Here is a 17,945-nt window from a genome sequence, read left to right on the forward strand (position 1 = left end):
TGTGATGTACTTTTCTATGTTTATCTTTCTGTAATTTTTTGTGAGAAAAGGCATTGTGAGAAAGCTCAGGTAAAAGCCATGAGTGAAAAAAGGTTGAGTGATACACTTGAGAAAAAAGCCTAGAGTTATTTTCAGATTTCTTTAGGTGTGTCTGTGTCTTGTATCTTGTACATGTAAGGTATCCCTTTCTTAGTTGGGTTAGCACTAAGAGTGAATAGTTAGGTATTAGCATAGCCAATGTCAAGTTAGGTTAGAACTTGAGTGTGAAAGGATTGGGCCAATCCTGTGAAATTGGTGTATGTAATACTGTTAACTATAGTGAAAATTCTTCCATAGTTGTGGAGGAGACTGGACGTAGGTTGCATAGCACAAGGCAACCGAACTAGGATACATGCTGGTGTTAGCTTCTCTCTTCTCTGCTATGTTCTATTTTCTGATATTCATGAGACAAAAATAAATTGTCTCATAAATTTCTACTACTGAGTACAAATATAATCAGAATTGAAAGTTTGTTTAAAAGGGTCATAACTGCAACTTAAAAGGAAGGCATAGATTCAACCCCCCTTCTCTAAGCCTACCACAACCTTCAGACCCATTACAGACACATCCACACCTGAAGCAAGGACCAAAGCCTAGGCCCTCATGGTCTCCTCAATAGTCAAAATCACACCCTTGATATCCTCCAGCAACGCCCCCTTCTCCTTCTTCAGCTTTGCCACCTTGGCCCTTAGAGCCTCTACCTCGGTGAGTACGATGGCAGCCTTAGACTTGGCATCTGAGGCCCGCTTGCGTTCACCCAACAGCTGAGTGAGAAGCGAAGTCTCCACCTCAGGAATATGGAGAAGTTTGGTGCTGGCGTCTTTGGCATCTTTGGCGGCCTTCAAACGAGTTGACGTTGCCACCTCCAGCTTCTCTTTCAACTTCCAGGCTTTCGCCTGGGACTGGCAAAGTTTTCCATCCAAAAGCCCCACCTGGGCCAACACCGGCTCCGCCTTACGGACGATAACAGTGGAACGAAGGAGGTCCTAGTACACCGACTTCGTCTGGCCGGTGACATCACAGTCGTGGAAAAACTCCTCTGTACCGGGAAGGAGGTGCTGATCAATGAAGGCCGGAGCATCAAAACTCCGATCCGCCACAGAGGGCACCAGCCCCTCCTCCTCCTCCACATTTTCCCTTCTACTCCCCTCCGCCACTCTCCTCCACTTCCATTTCACCTCGGCAAATAAAACCACAACAACCTCCTCTTCGGCCCTACCGACAACTGGCCTGGGCGAAGGGACACCAACCGCCCCGGTCGAAACCATGTCCTGATAGAAAGTTCGGGAATCTGCCTGAGGCCGAGACTGAGGCGTTGATGGAGAACCCTCCTCACCCTTCTCTTGGGCTATGGCAGCTTTCAACCTCGCCAAGTTGGTCAACCCACCGGCCATCTGAACTGAAAAAGGGAAAAGTTACCAAAGAGTTACCAAAGAAAGCAGTTAAACACACACCAATGTAAGTTCGGCATGTCACCGGATCACCCATGACGTCCCGAGGATTCAACGACCATTCCCCGAAAATCAACCACAAAACATCGCTGATGTCTTTATTCTTGGGAGACACGCGTCAAGTACGATGCACTGGCTCCAAAATTCCAGTACGTTGCATACCGACATTCACCCTCCAAGGTCAACCAAAAGGGATGGTACCCCCGAGCATGACAAACTTTAAAGTATTCTCCTTTAAACCCGTGAAAAGAATCTTCAAATAACCCAAAAATTTGTCAGTTCGGATGAACCCGGAACGTTTTTATGTTTTCCCTCCTTGGTCGGAACAATATGTAACCCTTTTATGTTTTTCCTCCTTGGTCGGAAGGGTACATAAAAAGAAGAACAAAAACACCTCCACCCAAGCAGGAAGCTCCAGGTATTCACAAACTAACTCAAAAGTTCGGATGGTCACCCAACTATTAGGATGCAGCTGAGATGGCGCCACCGAACACCGATTAAGTAGCGCCTGCACAAAATCCGAGAAAGGGAGCCACTCCCCCAGTTGCATGAAGATGGATTCATAGACCCACATCCAATCGGCAACTCAAGGGAGTCATGGTTTATATAGCAGACCCTCTCATCCACCCCAGGGAGCATGAGCTCATAGTGATGCTCCACATCACCACCCCACAAACATCCCCTTCATCACAGAGCATCTGGAGGTCCGCCTCCGTCACTCGCAACAGCATCCCGCACATGTCGAAGGTCACCCAATAATACACGTTTGGAACGCCGCCAGCCGAGACAACGGGAGCCCTAGGACCCTCACTTCTCCGTCGCGCCATACCTAAAAAAGAAAGGGGAGGGCACCATCATCACCCCCAAGGACCAAACGAGAAGAAAATCATTAACTAAAGTGCACCCAAAAGGAAGCCCAAAAGACAACCTCTTCCCCTCCTACTCATGACAGAACCACGCCAAAAACAGTGGCATACACCTCCTAATTCTCTACCACTAGCACTAGGAAAAAAACACAAAATAGAGAAATGCAGAAACAGAGAGCAATCGAAAGCAAAACACAGAAAAAACAAAGTAGACAAGCAAGTAGAAGGAGGATACAGAACAAAATACACACCTGATCGTCTGAAATAAGTAGAGAAGGAAACACAGCATGAAAGGCAGAAAGGCAAACGCGCGAATGAAACCAACAAAAAATGCAAGCAACAAGAATGAAATACGGAATAAGAGAAAATGGGAGAAGCAGGGGGAGTTATAAAGCAAAAAGGCACAATTACAAGCAAAACCCCAACGTTTCAAATAAAATACGAAAAGTTGGAGGGAAAAATTGAAAAATCCAAAAAATTTCCCTTGGCATTAAATGTCATTATGGCGCTGAGTGAACCGCAACTAGCGAAACCCCCCTCCCTTCGGAAAAACCAACGAACAGGCGGTGGGGCATCTAGGCATTCCACGATTCTCCGACCTCGGCCGAAAACCACGGATGACACACACCGATATGAGTTCATGACCACACCAAAGCGCCCACAGCGATGAGACTAAACACTCTCACTCTCACTCCGAGGACAACTGTTTCGGACCCGACCTCCGGGTCCTCTTACGAAGCAACCACCGAACCCGATTACCTGGACCTGGGTCACCATCACGGTCCAGGTAAGCCCAATAACCATTGACCAATAAGATAGAAAAAGATAACGACCGCAAACTATATAAAGGGAGTCAAAGACTCCCTCAAATACATTACGCAATCCTATTCCATATTTATACTTCTTAGATCCATTCTAACTTAGGCGTTGGAGTGTTTTTGCAAATACCACCCCGTCACTCGAAGAGTTCAACCCGTCGCCATCAAGACCGGCCAATTCACAACCCGTGCAAGTAACTTCTTGTACAATATCCTTAATCGAATAATCAAATAAAACTAAAATAACAAAAACCTATTATTAACAAATAAACTAACTAACTAACTCTCAGTTATTAACTAACTCTCTTCTATTTCATATCCTCTCCAATTCATAATGTCATACTTCAAATAAAATCACACGAATTAAAGTTGCTTGCGCTACTTAAATTTTTAACTTAATTATTCCCTTCCCCCGCCGACCCGCTCCCACTTCTCTTTGGATTCTCCCATTATTTATTTATTTTTTATTGGTTTGTCCATTAGTCCAATGTATAATTAATTTTACCAAAAATAAGATCTAGTTTTACCAAATAAATTAGATCAACGAACCATAACAGATTAACAGGCCAGGTCAGTGAGATGTTCAATATGACACATGAAATTCAACAATAATACGCCGTACATATAACACAATTAAATTCTAAGTACTGCAATTTCCCTATAGTTATATATTATATCTGTCATCAAATTGTATATCAAACATAAAACTAAAATTGATAATCATATATGTATGAAGAAAATTCAGAGACAATTATATATAAATTGAAATTTTATTAATCACGCACGTACATAACTCATCCGTTATGTACTACGCAATAGTGCAATACAATACACACATACAAAAATAGTAACATATATAAATGCAGTGCTAGAAGTATTATTTATGTATATAATATATGCTCCTAGCCAGCTAGTTCAGATCCAGCATCATGGATCGATCTACGTACGTAGCTCATGATGCGTAATTTAACAGTTTCTGGTGCACCAACAGCGGAAATCGTCGCGGCAGCGGCCGCTGAGCAGGTGCTCCTTGTTCTTGCAGTGGTCGTCGCAGCTTCCAGTGGTGAAGCATGGTCCCCTGTAGGTATCCGCCAGGTTCTCACACGTTGCTGCCTCACTTTGCACCACCATTTCCTCTACACGCACCAACATTAAGGTATCAACAATTTTTTTAAGAGGAATGCTAGGGGCCAGCAATTTTGGTGTTTTGTAACCATCAATTAGCCATCAATAGTATTTTTAATGGTGTGAGATTACATCTAATGGTGGGAGATCACTCACTTTTGTTTTGATAGTTAAGTGCTGACCAAAAATTACAAAAGTTGCTGACCCCCTAGACTTTTTCTTTTTTTAATATATAATAATATACATATATATAATTATTTATAGGTCTCTATCTACAATAGTTCAAATATAAATCAAAATTTTTATAACTAAATGGCTCGATATAAATTTTAATTTTTTTTGTTGCCTTTATAACTATTAGATATATAATCATTTATAATAATATAATAATAGTATACATTATAATTATGTTATATATAATCATGACTTAGGAATACGTGCGTGCGTATATGAAGTAATTAATGACTTACGAGCAACAACGAGGAGGAGGAGGATGAAGCAAAACCCGGTTAGAGATTTCCCCGCCATGGCTTAATGATTAAACTAAACAGCTATATATATAGATATATTGATATATGTACTGAATGAGTAAAGCATACAATATACATCTATATATATACCTGTGCAGGGACAATTTAGTAATTAGCTATATGTGTTTGATAAGAGTTTTTGTGTGGTGTGTGGAAGTTGAGTCCTTGAATTTTCTAGATAAACCTAATTTCAAGGTTAGTTGTGCCTCGGCAAGAAAGAAAAAAAAAATTAATAAAGGAGTGTTTTTTTTTATCCATTGTAATAATAAAAACAAAATAATATAACATATATAATAATTTTTAGTTGAAATAAAATATAAAAAATATTTATTTATTTATTTATTTTTTATAAATCTGCACGGATATTTAATTGAAATTCGCAATCCAATTTTATTAGTTTGCGTATCTGATTAATATCCACCATTTTTAGAACAGAACAGATGCGGATAACACTGTAGATATATGAATGAGATTCAACCTATGAACACTCCTATTTAGAATCAATACTAATTAATAATTAAAATTTTTTAACTATTTTATTAGGAGGTACTAATCAATATTAACTCATCGAAAGCTCACGAACTGGCTCAAATAAAAAATAATCTATAATTTTATATCAATGAATTATAACTTTTATATATATATATATATATATATAAAAATCCAACCGACTAGCCAAAGAATCGAACCCCTATCCGATTCGGTTTGATATCCTCATCGTTTAAGTAAAAAATCGTTCAAATTCGTTTGAACCGGTCAAAACCAATCAAACTGCAGCGATTTTGCAAAATTGCTGCAGCAAGGTGTCAAACCTTGGACGGTTGGACCTTAGCAATGGATGGACATGACTCCCCCACTAGGCCAACTATCTTCTTACTATATATATATAGTGTGTTTATAATTTTATATATTTAATACCTAGTATAATTTAAAGAAATTTTTTTTTGTTATATATATTTGTTCATATAATATATATATTATATAAAAACTCATATTATATTATAATTTATATATAATTTAATTAAGTCAAATTTAAGTTATATCAAATATTAATTTTATTTTTTAATAATAATATAGTATTTTTTATTTTAATTATGAATATTTTTATTTTATTATAATTTTATATATTTATTTTATTAGAATTTATACAATTATCAAAACAAATATTAAATATTTTAAATATTTATATATTAAAATATTAATAAATATATATATTTTAAATTTTAATTTTATATTTTTTATTTATGTGAAATCGGTTTTATCGGTTCAACCAGTAATTTATTGGTTGAACCAATAAACTAATGAACCAGTAACTTAATCGGTTCGATCACGGGTTTGATTCTGACAACTATGATATATATAATCGAGCCAACTCACGAGCTAATGAGCTGAGTTTATCCAAACTCAAGCTCGACTCACCAACTCATAAATTTAGCTTATCGAACTATTAATGAGTCGAGGTCAAATTGGCTCATGAGTTAATTAGACTCACTTCCAGCCCTAGTATTAGCTAAACAGCCTAAAGATTTTCGTATATTATTCAAAATGATAAATGTGTTATTATTTTTTATTAAATTAAAGTAATATTATCTTATATATTAATTCATGGTAGATTCTCAACTTCTTCGTGGTTAGGGGTGAAAATAGACCAAATCGAGTCGAACTTTACCTTTGATGAGTATGACCTATATTATAAATAGATGGCTCAAACTTAGACCTATTACTTTTCATAGGTTTTTTTTCAGGCTAGAGTCCAGTCTATTTAAAGCCCAACAAGCTCACGAGCGCATTTGAAAAGTATATTTCGTGAATTATAACTCAAAACAATAAATTTAAAAAATCTAAATTGTCCTTGAATATATTTTAAAATTTATAATTCATAATTTGTAAAGTATAATTTATTATATATCAATCGTTAATCATATATCATAACCGTATTTATAATACATAAACTTTTTCTTTGAATAAAAAATTTATAATCTTAACTAGTCTTGACTATTGAGTATTGATTCCTTTTAGTTTCATTTTGTGTTTAATACAAGTAAATAATTAAAAATCTAAACTGAGAATTAATTTATTTTTACAAAAAAATATCTTGACGAGTCGACTCAATGAGTTTCATAAGCTTTTCTTTAAAGCTTATGTTCTTTCCCTTTTAAGTAATAGGTTAAAATCTAACTCTGCCTTGTTTAATAAAATGAGTTGAATCACAAGCTTCATCAGATAGAATTTATACAATTATCAAAACAAATCTTAAATATTTTAAATATTTATATATTAAAATATTAATAAATATATATTTTAAATTTTAATTTTCTATTTTATTATTTTTTATTTTTTATTTATGTAAGATCGGTTTTATCGGTTCAATTAGTAATTTATCGATTGAATCAATAAACCAATAAATCAGTAACTTGATCGGTTCGATCACGGTTCAATTCTAACAACTATGATATATATAATCGAGCTAATTCACGAGCTAATGAGCTGAGTGTATCTAAACTAAAGCTCGGCTCACCGACTCATAAATTCAGCTTATCGAACTATTAATGAGTCGATGTCAAATTGGCTCATGAGTTAACTAGACTCACTTTCAACCTTAGTCTTAGCTAAATTGCCTAAAGATTTTCGTATATTATTCAAAATGATAAATGTGTTATTATTTTTTATTAAATTAAAGTAATATTATTTTATATATTAATTCATGGTAGATTCTCAACTTCTTCGTGGTTAGGGGTGAAAATAGATCAAATCGATTCGAACTTTACCTTTGACGAGTATGACCTATATTATAAATAGATGGCTCAAACTTAGACCTATTACTTTTCACAGGTTTTTTTTTTTCAGGCTCGAGTCCAGTTTATTTAAAGCCCAACAAGCTCACAAGCGCATTTGAAAAGTATATTTCGTGAATTAGAACTCAAAAAAATAAACTTAAAAAATCTAAATTGTCCTTAAATATATTTTAAAATTTATAATTCATAATTTGTAAAGTATAATTTATTATATATCAATCGTTAGTCATACATCATGATAAGAAATAACAAAAGAATAGATAAATGGGATTTTTTCTACTATACTTCTAAGATACCTGTGCTTAGCAACCTAGATCACCGGAAAGGATTTCCTACTAGACCTTCAAAGAACTTGTCCTTGACAACCTAGATTAGAGGGACAAAAACGGAAAGAACCACCATGCAGATCACCTTAGTGTTGGATCCTTCAATCTTCTTCATGCAACAAACGAAGCAAATCACTCACCTCACTTCTCACACAATAAAACGTGCATAAAGCACTAAAGAAATTTTATTCATTAAAGTTGTGTAAATTATCTCATCAAAGGTGTTTAAATAGGCCCGTAACAAACTAACTAAAAGATAAGATAAGATAACTTAATTTAAATCAGATTTGATCTTATTGGATTAGATCAGATTTGATTTAAATTTAAAATTCTAAAAATATGATAACTAATTTAAATCAGATTTGATCTTACTAGATTAGATCATATTTGATTTAAATTTTAAAATTCCTAAAAATACTACTAAGCAAATTAAAAGTAAATCAAATCTTCCAATAAACTCTAACAACAAAACAAACTTAAAATAAAGGCCTAAATATTCGAAAATCAATAATAAATTATGCCTCCCATTGAATTTAAAAAGCATTATTACGCTTCTTGCTGTCCTGATTTAGCTTATTGGGCCTTGTGCGTTGTTGCCCTCTCAGCACCACTGTTTTTGAGACGGACTCTTGGTTTTCTTGATGTCCAAGACTCGCATGGTACAATTCTTCTAGTATTCAAATCTTTGAATATGATAAAATTATCATTTCGCCCCTTAGCTCCAAAATGACAAAAATGCCCTCCTGAACACGTATCACATCATAACCATATTTATAATATATAAACTTTTTCTTTGAACAAAAAACTATAATCTTAACTAGTCTTGACTATTGAGTATTGATTCCTGTTAGTTTCATTTTGTGTTTAATACAAGTAAATAATTAAAAATCTAAATTGAGAATTAATTTATTTTTACAAAAAAATATCTTGACGAGTCGACTCAATGAGTTTCATAAGCTTTTCTTTAAAGCTTATATTCTTACCCTTTTAACTAATAGGATAAAATCTAAGTCTGGCTTGTTTAATAAAATGAGTTGAATCACAAGCTTCGTCAGATAGTCCGGTCCACTTTTATCCCTTCTTATGCTAGATGTTTTCATAAAAAACCAATAAATCACGAACACGTGGGTGGAATTAAAGCGTCACTTCACTAGTTAATTTTTGTGATTTTTTAATAAATAAAATAAATATTTTAATTACTGAAATATGTATTTTGGATAGTTTTTTTACCAATTTTTATATATAACTTATCTTGTTTATAGTGTAAACGAGATAAGTATAGTCGTACTTCATTTTTTTAAAATGAAAAAAACCATGACCAAAATAGTCCTTACTCTTATAGTAGTTTATCATGATCTCTAAGATTTTTTTATTTAAATTAAATAAATATAATAATTACAAAAAAATTATTTACTAAAATAAAATTACAAAAATACTCAAAGTGTCATATCCCGACAATAAATGTGCATTCCAGTTATGCAGTACCCGATATATGTAATTGCACATTGTTTTCATATCGCAGTTGCATCTGGGTACACTACACCTGGAATACGTGGATTACGTGATTCTGGGTTGTTACTTGTAACACCTTACCACACAGAACTTTATATTTAGGATGTAAATAGGTAAGGCGCTACGACCTCTAAAAGTATATATATAAAAGTAGAGTTCCAAATGATAGTTATATAATCAAGATCTAGACTCGACCTGCGAAAAAAATGTTGGTTAGAATATATATATATATATATATATATATATATATATATATTAACCCCAAAAATAAACCAACAGATAAATATAAATCCTGTTTCTCCAAGTCAACCTCTAAGAGAGTCAAAATCTTTATATATACAAGATGGAGAATCTATACACATATATAAACATAAACCAAATACAAACACCAAGTCCCAAAATAGTTCTTTGCTCCCAAGAGTCTCCAAAATGCTCAGTACGGTGCTTCACGTCATGCATCTGAAAATAACAATATATGTATGGAATGAGAACCGGAGGTTCTCAACATAGTAAAGGTGCCCACATAGTTAATATAAAAATCAATCATCATCATATCTCATTATTCATCAATCATATCTCATCAATCATCATCATTCCTCCCATTCTGTTCATCAATAATTCATATTCAAAACACAATTTATTCTTTTCTAAATAAAGAAAACTCAAAACATAATCTTTTTCTTAATAACTCAAAATCAAATTATAAAATTCTTAAAAATTCAAATATTTCTAAATAACCACTTCAAACGAAGTCTCTTATTTTCATAAAAATTTTGGCAACATCTCTTCTAAAACTTGGACTTTTGTCACCCCTCAAGGTTCCCAACTACCAAACCAAACACCTCTCAGTCATTCATATTATTTCTAATGTCAAATTATTTCAGAATCAAACCATTCCAATATTAAATCGTTTACAAAATCAAACTACACATTTCTCAACCAATATGTTCAATTCAATTTCACAAACCCTCCATCAACCCTCAATACATCAACAATATGATTATTTTATACTCTTCAAAGTCATAATTCAACATATACAAATTCATTCATCTTTTATACATAATCCATCAATAATTCATTCAGTTCATTCCTATCTTAAGGTTTTCTAGCCTAAGTTTTCACGTGACAGTAAACATTAATTACGAAAAATCAAAATCATACCTTGTCTGATTCCTCCATAAGCCCGAAACACCTCAATTATCCACCGTTGCTCAATCTCCAAGCTCCAACTCATTATCAATTGAATTTTCAGCTCTGAGGATTCAATTCCAAGCTTCCAATATCCACCAATTTAACTCCAATTCAACAAGATACACAATCTAATTCATACATATCACAATAATCAACATTGAGCTCACTAAATCACTAATTCACAAGGGTTAGGGTTTTCTTACCGTTACCCACGAGTCAAATAGAAAAAATCCAGTGATTATCTACCACTAGAGTACCCCTAAACCATCAAAATCACAAAATCTCTCAATACTAAAACCCAAAATCATGAATTGAAGAGGGGAGAACTGGGTGAAAAAACATGACTCTCTTACTAAATTGTTTAGTGGATTTTGTAGAAAATTTTGAGACGAACGTGTGGCTGCTGATGGCTCATCAATCGGAGCTCCGGATTGAAAGTTATGGACGATTGAATTTTTAGAGGAATAAGGGATTCGATATCGTTCTTAATCTTCTCCTCTCTTCTTTCTTGCGTAAATGGCTTTGTTGAATGGAAAGGGAGGCCAAAGCAAAGCTCATATGGGTTGGCTTTGGGCCCGGTTCAGATCCGGTTAAATCGGTTCGGTCTATTAGTTTAGTTTTAGGCCAAAATCTTTAAAATTAGTGTCAAAAATTATATTTTAATTATTTCTACTTTATTAAACTATAAAATTTAATTTTTTAATTTCTTTAAATAATAATTAATTTACTGATTAATTATTTACTAATTACCTGGGGTTTACAGTACCTGAAATACATTCGACGCTTATATAATAGGGTGCAACCGAGATGTGGGTGCTCATTTGAAGTTTTTTTTTAAGTTTAAAAAGCATAAATGGCTCAACGAGGAGGTTATATATGATCAGAGATTATTAACAGACTAGAAACAATATGGTATATGATTGGAGCATTGGATTTTGAGGTTAGTTCGTGGAATTTTTATTTTAAATATTTAATTAGTTGATAATTTATGATATTTATAATTTATTGTTCTTATATTGTTGAATTAAATAATTAGTTGATATGATAGATTACTTATACAACATGTGCTGAAATAGTATAACATAATGAGTTGATTAATTGTATATGAAATAAATGTTAAATGTAAAATTTTAAGATGTTAAATTTTTGTTAAATAGTTGAATTATTTTTATGGTTAGTTTTAAGTCAATAATATATCTTGTTAAGTATAATGAATAATGAGAATCTGAACTACTTGATATAAGTAGTTATGGTTAGATTAAGTTAAGTTGTGTTTTGAAGTAATCTATTACAAATAATCTAATAAGTTATGCAAAATACGCAATAAGTTTGACACGACTAATGAACGGTATCCATACAGGCACTTAGGCTATTCTTTCCATGTCGGGTGACGCTCGGTATCCCACTGCCTGCGTGCTACTACTATATATCCGGAAGGTAGGGTTCGGACATGTAGTCGAGCTGAGGGACTTCATCTTCAACAATGCCCTACTCTTTGTATTTGCGGAGTGGTGGAGACCAGAGACCTATACTTTTCACCTCCCGTGGGGCGAGGTCACTATCACACTCCAGGATGTAGCATACCATCTTGGTTTGTGCACAGATGGTAACCCGATAAGCGGATGTACTAAAGATTTTCAGCAGATCCACGTGCATGCTACCTGAGGACTTGTTGGGTGATAGGTCTCCACCTCAGCCAAAGGACAAATGGCAGGTTTTTGGGCTCAGGATGACTTGGCTCAAGAACAGGGTGACTCACATTCCGCCGGGTGCAGACGCAGATACCCTCTGTCAGTACGCGCGGTGTTACCTGCTTATGTTGATTGGTGTTTTTTTCTTCACGGACAAGTCAGCCAATCTCCTCCCCCTTAGATGGTTGTCCCTACTGGAGGACTTTGATGCTTGCAGGCGGCTATCTTGGGGCTCTGCATTGCTATCTCACACATATCATTCGCTAGCGCTACCCGAGTTAGTGATGTCGTGGATATACCACAGCGAAGTGAATCAGCATTGCCAATACTGGGACTGCTTCGGGTATTGAAGAAGATGACCCAGAACCACCTCCTACTCCATAACATGTTGCGGCATTAGCCTAGCATGTACATCAAACATTATACTGATGTGCTTATTGGCTTCAAGACAAAATGTCCTATTAACGAAACCTACCCCAGTCAAAGCCGATAGGAATCTATATGCGACTCTACCATCTTCTTTTGATCCAATTGCCTCTATATTGCTCAATATGGTAATTTTAAGCACATCTAGAGAATCAATGCGACAAGATCGTAGCATCACAGGTGAATTACACTCAAATATCACTTCCTTTTCACCGTTTCTAATAATCTCATTGGATAAACTAACACACACAAAAAAAAAAAATTGATTACTGGCCTTTTTTTTTTTAAATAATAAGATGAAGGTATGATGGAATTGTGATGATTTTAGTGTGGTGAATAGTTTGAGCCAACAAGATATTTATATAGACCTTTTTTTTAATATACTTATTTAAGGTACAGAGAACCCTATACACTTAAACATGTATCTCGGGTACAGTGCGCTGAATTACTCGATGTCTATATACCAGATATAATGCATTCAGTTTATGCACAACTATATCATTGTGTCATATCCTGGGTGCATCCAATTTTTTTATCTCCTAGATGCAGAGTTTTCGGTTTGTGCATTTATTGTGCTTTTACCTTTGTATTTGGGATGACATTTTATGTATTTTTGTAATTTTATTTCATTAAATATATTTTTTCGTAATTATTATATTTATTTAATTTAAATAAAAAATTCTTATCTCTATGATTTTTTTCCAAAACTTTTTTTGTCATGATTTTTTTTTTCGAAAATCTAATGGTTTCTAAAAATAAATTTGGTATGTAATTTTTTTTTAATTCTAACTGGGCCTAAGCCCAAAAAAAAAGATTAGAGAGTAGTTACATTTTACATAGCAATACTATATGGGGCATGGAGATCCCATTAACATCATTAATAATCAAATCCAACCTGAGTTTGTCTAGTGATTGTTCATTAGTCCGTTTTAAGAATACTGTCTTGTGTATACATCAATTTATTGGCCAATAACAAATCCTTAAGTAAATCTCCAATCTACGGCGAATTAGTTCCTTAAGTAAATCTCCAATCTACGGCGAATTAGTCTTTGATCTGACAGGCTGCGAGATATTATTAAAAACCAAAAAATTTACCAAAAAAAAAAGAAAACCAAAAAAAATATAAAAATAAAAATCATTAATAATCAAAGCAAAAACCTGTATGGTTGCCGTGTCCAAGAAAAAAAAGGAATGTAGTCTTTTAGGAAGATAATAACTCCACCTAATTTTTTATAATACCACTCCACATTTTTTTTTTACATTGAATATTACTATATTTGAATGAATTTGTAGAAAAAAAAGGTGTGACATCAAATTAGAAGTAACAATATCCATTTCTGTTTTATTATTATTATTATTATTATTATTATTATTATTTCATGTAAAATGCTACTTAAATGTATCAGAGAATATGTACCGAGCTACATTTCAAATTCATGGAATTGAACCAAAAAATTGAGGGGGAAAAAATAATGGATGGAATGAAAGGCAATGCCTAAATGGAATCAGGAAGTGCTATAATTGGACGCCAAATTCACGCATCATATTGATTACTATAACATTATCTAAAAAGAACATAGAATGTGGTTGCAATCCAACAGCTATACAGTACCATATCCATAAATGATTATTTAAGAAAACAAATCATCATCCAAAGTTGAGACATTGGAAGCTAATTGGAAAAATAGCTTCACTTCCAGCTGAAGCCGCCTCTCTTACAAGAATTTCTCTATGCTTGTCATCAATGTTGTCTTCGGCACAGCACCAATTACTGCATCTTTCTTCTCACCATTCTTGAAGATGATGACGGTTGGGATGCTACGGATTCCATACCGGGTAGCCGTGGAAGGGCTCTCATCAGTGTTGAGCTTGTAACACTTAAGCTTCCCGGCATATTCCTTGGCTAGCTCATCGATTATTGGGTGGATCATACGGCAGGGACCGCACCATGGTGCCCAGAATTCGACCAAAACAGGAGTATCGGATTCGAGCACAAGCGATTGCCAATTTGCGTCAGTAATGGGATCCACTGCAATATCCAACAAAACAAAAATATTTTAACTTCAATTACTATTTCTCTCAAACATGCATTGACGAGTGTCTCCAAAAACTTTCAGCAAAAGATTGGTCATGCATCTGCCATTCAGTTCCTCTATTTATGAGGTTGTTTGGTTGGAGGGTAAAATGGGGTGGAAATTTTGATGGAGCAAAACCAGGAGTAAAAGTAAACTAACACACACATATAGTTCATCCACAAACTTGTCAGTTGTCACCCGTTGTTTGCATACCCTAGGAGTTAAAACCTGGAATACTAACATAGCTTCTTTGCACTCTCTCCCCCTTTGAGGGTAGCATCATCCTTGATATAACAGTTCTATTTCATCAATTTTGGCATGAATTCCATACGACCAAGCAAACACTTCACAAACCTTTTATAACACTATAAAGTATGTCAATTTACTAAAGAACTTATCAAATGACTTAACTATACACCTCACTTCTCCAAAGAGACATTTTCACTATCCGTACTGCATACAACGACCTTGAGCTTGATGTTCAACAATCTAATAACCACAAATGAACAAACCCAAACAACCAGTTCCATCCAAGTAAACACTATAACGGGACACACTTAATGATTTTGATGCAAAAGATCCACTTTTAAATACAAGTTCTAGGCAATAAGGATTGCATACAACCACACATTCACCATTTAACACTCATGAAAATACATGCATAACCCTGAATTTTGCTTCCATAATATAAAAAGGAGAGTAACCAAAACCCAAAGAAATTATTTTTTCTTTTGATTAATTGGTGTAAATTTCATCAAAGTCACAGGATATGCTAATACTGTTAAAATTACCAAATTAGGCTTCTTGCTAATAGAGAACTACAAGAAGGTCATAGATAACAAAATATGAAAATTTATTCAAACTAATTCATCTGTACCTTTCTTTCCCTATAGAAACAAATATCTATTCGAGAAATGTGCCTACTCACACACAATTACACATACACAAGAAAGGGGAACAAAATTACAAAACAAATTTTCAACCACATAATGGATTCATTCTTGGACCAAAAAACAAAAACAATTCAAACTGCTTTCTAGGCTTTAGTCATTCTATTACATTTGATATTAAACTCGCGCGGTAACAATTGCAAATTAACTTGTACAACTAATTAGAACAATTTTAGCAACCAAAAAACGAAGAATAATAACTTGTCAGAAATCACAAACAAGACATCCACAAAATTCACATACAGTCATACACGAAAGTTCAAGTGTTTAATTCGATAAGCCAACACGAGATTAAGGTTACTTTTTCCCCCAAATTATTTTCAACAATTCAACAATTTTCCAATTTCCAAAGCAGAAAATAAAAATCTCAAGTATACAACTTCGAAACCGAAACCTAACCTTGGACGGCGGCGGTGTCCTGAGTCTCGCACACGACGCGTCCACCAGCACGTGAGGCGGCGATTCTCGACACGGCGCGACTCGGTGAGCCGGAAAAGCGAGTCGAGGTGGCGAGTCTAAGTCCGGCGTGGCGCGGCAGCTTGATGGATTCCCGGCGACCGGATATGGAGGACACGGTGGTCGGAGCGGAGAGGGCGGAGGAGCGAGAGAGGGTGAGGGACTGGAGTTGTACGGTAGCCATGGATGCAGAGGATCGCAGCTCCCGAGAGAGAGAGAGAGAGAGAGAGAGGGAAGTGAAGTGAAAAAGACTGTGTTGTGATGAATGAACGAGAAAATTGAGGGGAAAAAATTTTCTTGTCTATTTTTTTTTTAAATTCTTAATTGTTATTGTTGTTTATGTTTTTATTACAACTTTATTTATTTATTTATTAATATAAGTTTTGGATATTATGTTGTGAAATGTGTTTGTGTGGATGAGAAACAAGAAGTGAGAGATGGTGGTGGAAACGAACATCTCGTGCTTTTATCGAGTTGTTTTGATTGGGGGTCCATTGAAATTGAAATCCCTGATAGAGTGATAGTTTTTGGTTCCTTCTGGGACATTGAAATGTTTATCAAATAAATTATTAAAATGTTTTTTTTTTAAATTCAATTTTTTTGTTTTTTTTATTTTATTAATCAAATTAGTGTTTTAGATTTTTTTTTAATCCTTATAATTTGATCAAAATTTAATTACGATTTTATATTTTAAAATTTTATTTTATTTTTATATTCAAAATTAATTAGATAAAAAATAAAAGAATAAGCAAGCGTGGAATTCAAAGTTTGATCTGATTTTTTTAGTAGAATCTTTTCTTCACAATATGGTATTAGATGAAATTTTCTTAGGTGCTCTCGCTCTCAGATTTTCCTTTTTAATAAACTTTTCACAGAAAATTCAACTTTTTTAAAAAAATCTTTTCATTATTTTCTCTCATTTTTTCTACCTCTTTTTTCTAATTCTCTCTACTTTTTTTCGATTCATCTTTAGAATCGCTCTTCAATTCAGCTCCTGAGTTATCATGTCAACCACTCTAAAAGATATGTGTTCTTCGAAACCATCTCCTACTCACATGCATCGTCTACAACTTTCACCGATTCTTAATGTTTATTCGTTCTAGTCCGATGACCACCCAAGGCTAGTGCGAGTTTCACAACCACTTCAAGAAGATAATCACGCTTTTTGGTATCGTTCCATGCGTCTTGCGCTAAGTGAAAAGCGTGAATTAGGGTTCATTGATGGTTCTCTGTCCAAACCAAATCCATCTTTGAATCTCACACTTCCTTAATCTTGACAATGCGCAAATGATATTGTGTCCATCTCAAAGGGCATCGCTGTGAGCGTCATCTATACTGGCTCAATTGCTCTCCTCTAGCAAGATTTGGAAACTCACTTCTCTCAAAGCAACGCGCCGCGGATTTTCGAGCCGAAAAAATCGCTCATGACACTACAATAAGGTTCTTTAACAATTTCTCAATACTTCACCAAATTAAAGTTTCTTTGGGAAGAATTGAACACTTTTAGACCTCTGGTCACTTGCTCTTGTAGCGTGTCAAGCCAATTCAAGCATATCTCGATCAAGAGTATGTGATGCTATTTCTAATAGGTCTTAACTAGAGGTGGCAAGTGGGGAAGCCCGCCCCACCCCGACAGAAGCCTACCCCGTCCCGCCTAGTGAGGCGGTCCTAGAATCACACCCCACCCCGCCTAA

The 17,945-nt window shown here is 34.6% G+C and overlaps 2 protein-coding genes and 1 long non-coding RNA gene across 3 annotated transcripts; all 3 read right to left on the reverse strand.

Moving 5' to 3' along the window:
• Positions 1 to 3,925: 3,925 nt before the first annotated feature.
• On the reverse strand, positions 3,926 to 4,872 carry LOC112772840 (defensin-like protein). The gene is made up of 2 exons (XM_025817845.2): positions 4,770 to 4,872; positions 3,926 to 4,310 (listed from the first exon to the last, which is right to left on the reverse strand). Exons 1-2 carry the CDS (start codon positions 4,825 to 4,827, stop codon positions 4,141 to 4,143), a joined length of 228 nt encoding a protein of 75 aa, XP_025673630.1. The 5' UTR covers positions 4,828 to 4,872; the 3' UTR covers positions 3,926 to 4,140.
• Positions 4,873 to 9,729: 4,857 nt separating this feature from the next.
• Positions 9,730 to 11,162, reverse strand: LOC112773094 (uncharacterized). Its single transcript, XR_003187781.3, has 3 exons — positions 10,857 to 11,162; positions 10,624 to 10,781; positions 9,730 to 9,921 (listed from the first exon to the last, which is right to left on the reverse strand). It is a non-coding gene; the product is annotated as an uncharacterized lncRNA (long non-coding RNA).
• Positions 11,163 to 14,291: 3,129 nt separating this feature from the next.
• On the reverse strand, positions 14,292 to 16,736 carry LOC112771294 (uncharacterized). Its single transcript, XM_025815988.2, has 2 exons — positions 16,195 to 16,736; positions 14,292 to 14,799 (listed from the first exon to the last, which is right to left on the reverse strand). The coding sequence occupies exons 1-2, from the start codon at positions 16,433 to 16,435 to the stop codon at positions 14,486 to 14,488; spliced, it is 555 nt and encodes a 184-aa protein (XP_025671773.1). The 5' UTR covers positions 16,436 to 16,736; the 3' UTR covers positions 14,292 to 14,485.
• Between the last annotated feature and the right edge of the window lie 1,209 nt (positions 16,737 to 17,945).

The sequence above is a fragment of the Arachis hypogaea genome, chromosome 18, assembly GCF_003086295.3.
Source record: "Arachis hypogaea cultivar Tifrunner chromosome 18, arahy.Tifrunner.gnm2.J5K5, whole genome shotgun sequence".
Lineage (NCBI taxonomy): Eukaryota > Viridiplantae > Streptophyta > Magnoliopsida > Fabales > Fabaceae > Arachis > Arachis hypogaea.

Coding starts and splice junctions, on each gene's coding strand:
- LOC112772840 (XM_025817845.2), bottom strand. CDS start 4,827: ATGGCGGGGAAATCTCTAACCGGGTTTTGCTTCATCCTCCTCCTCCTC. Junction 4,311..4,769: donor CCTCCTCCTCGTTGTTGCTC/GTAAGTCATTAA, acceptor TGGTGCGTGTAG/AGGAAATGGTGGTGCAAAGT.
- LOC112771294 (XM_025815988.2), bottom strand. CDS start 16,435: ATGGCTACCGTACAACTCCAGTCCCTCACCCTCTCTCGCTCCTCCGCC. Junction 14,800..16,194: donor GGACACCGCCGCCGTCCAAG/GTTAGGTTTCGG, acceptor TGGATATTGCAG/TGGATCCCATTACTGACGCA.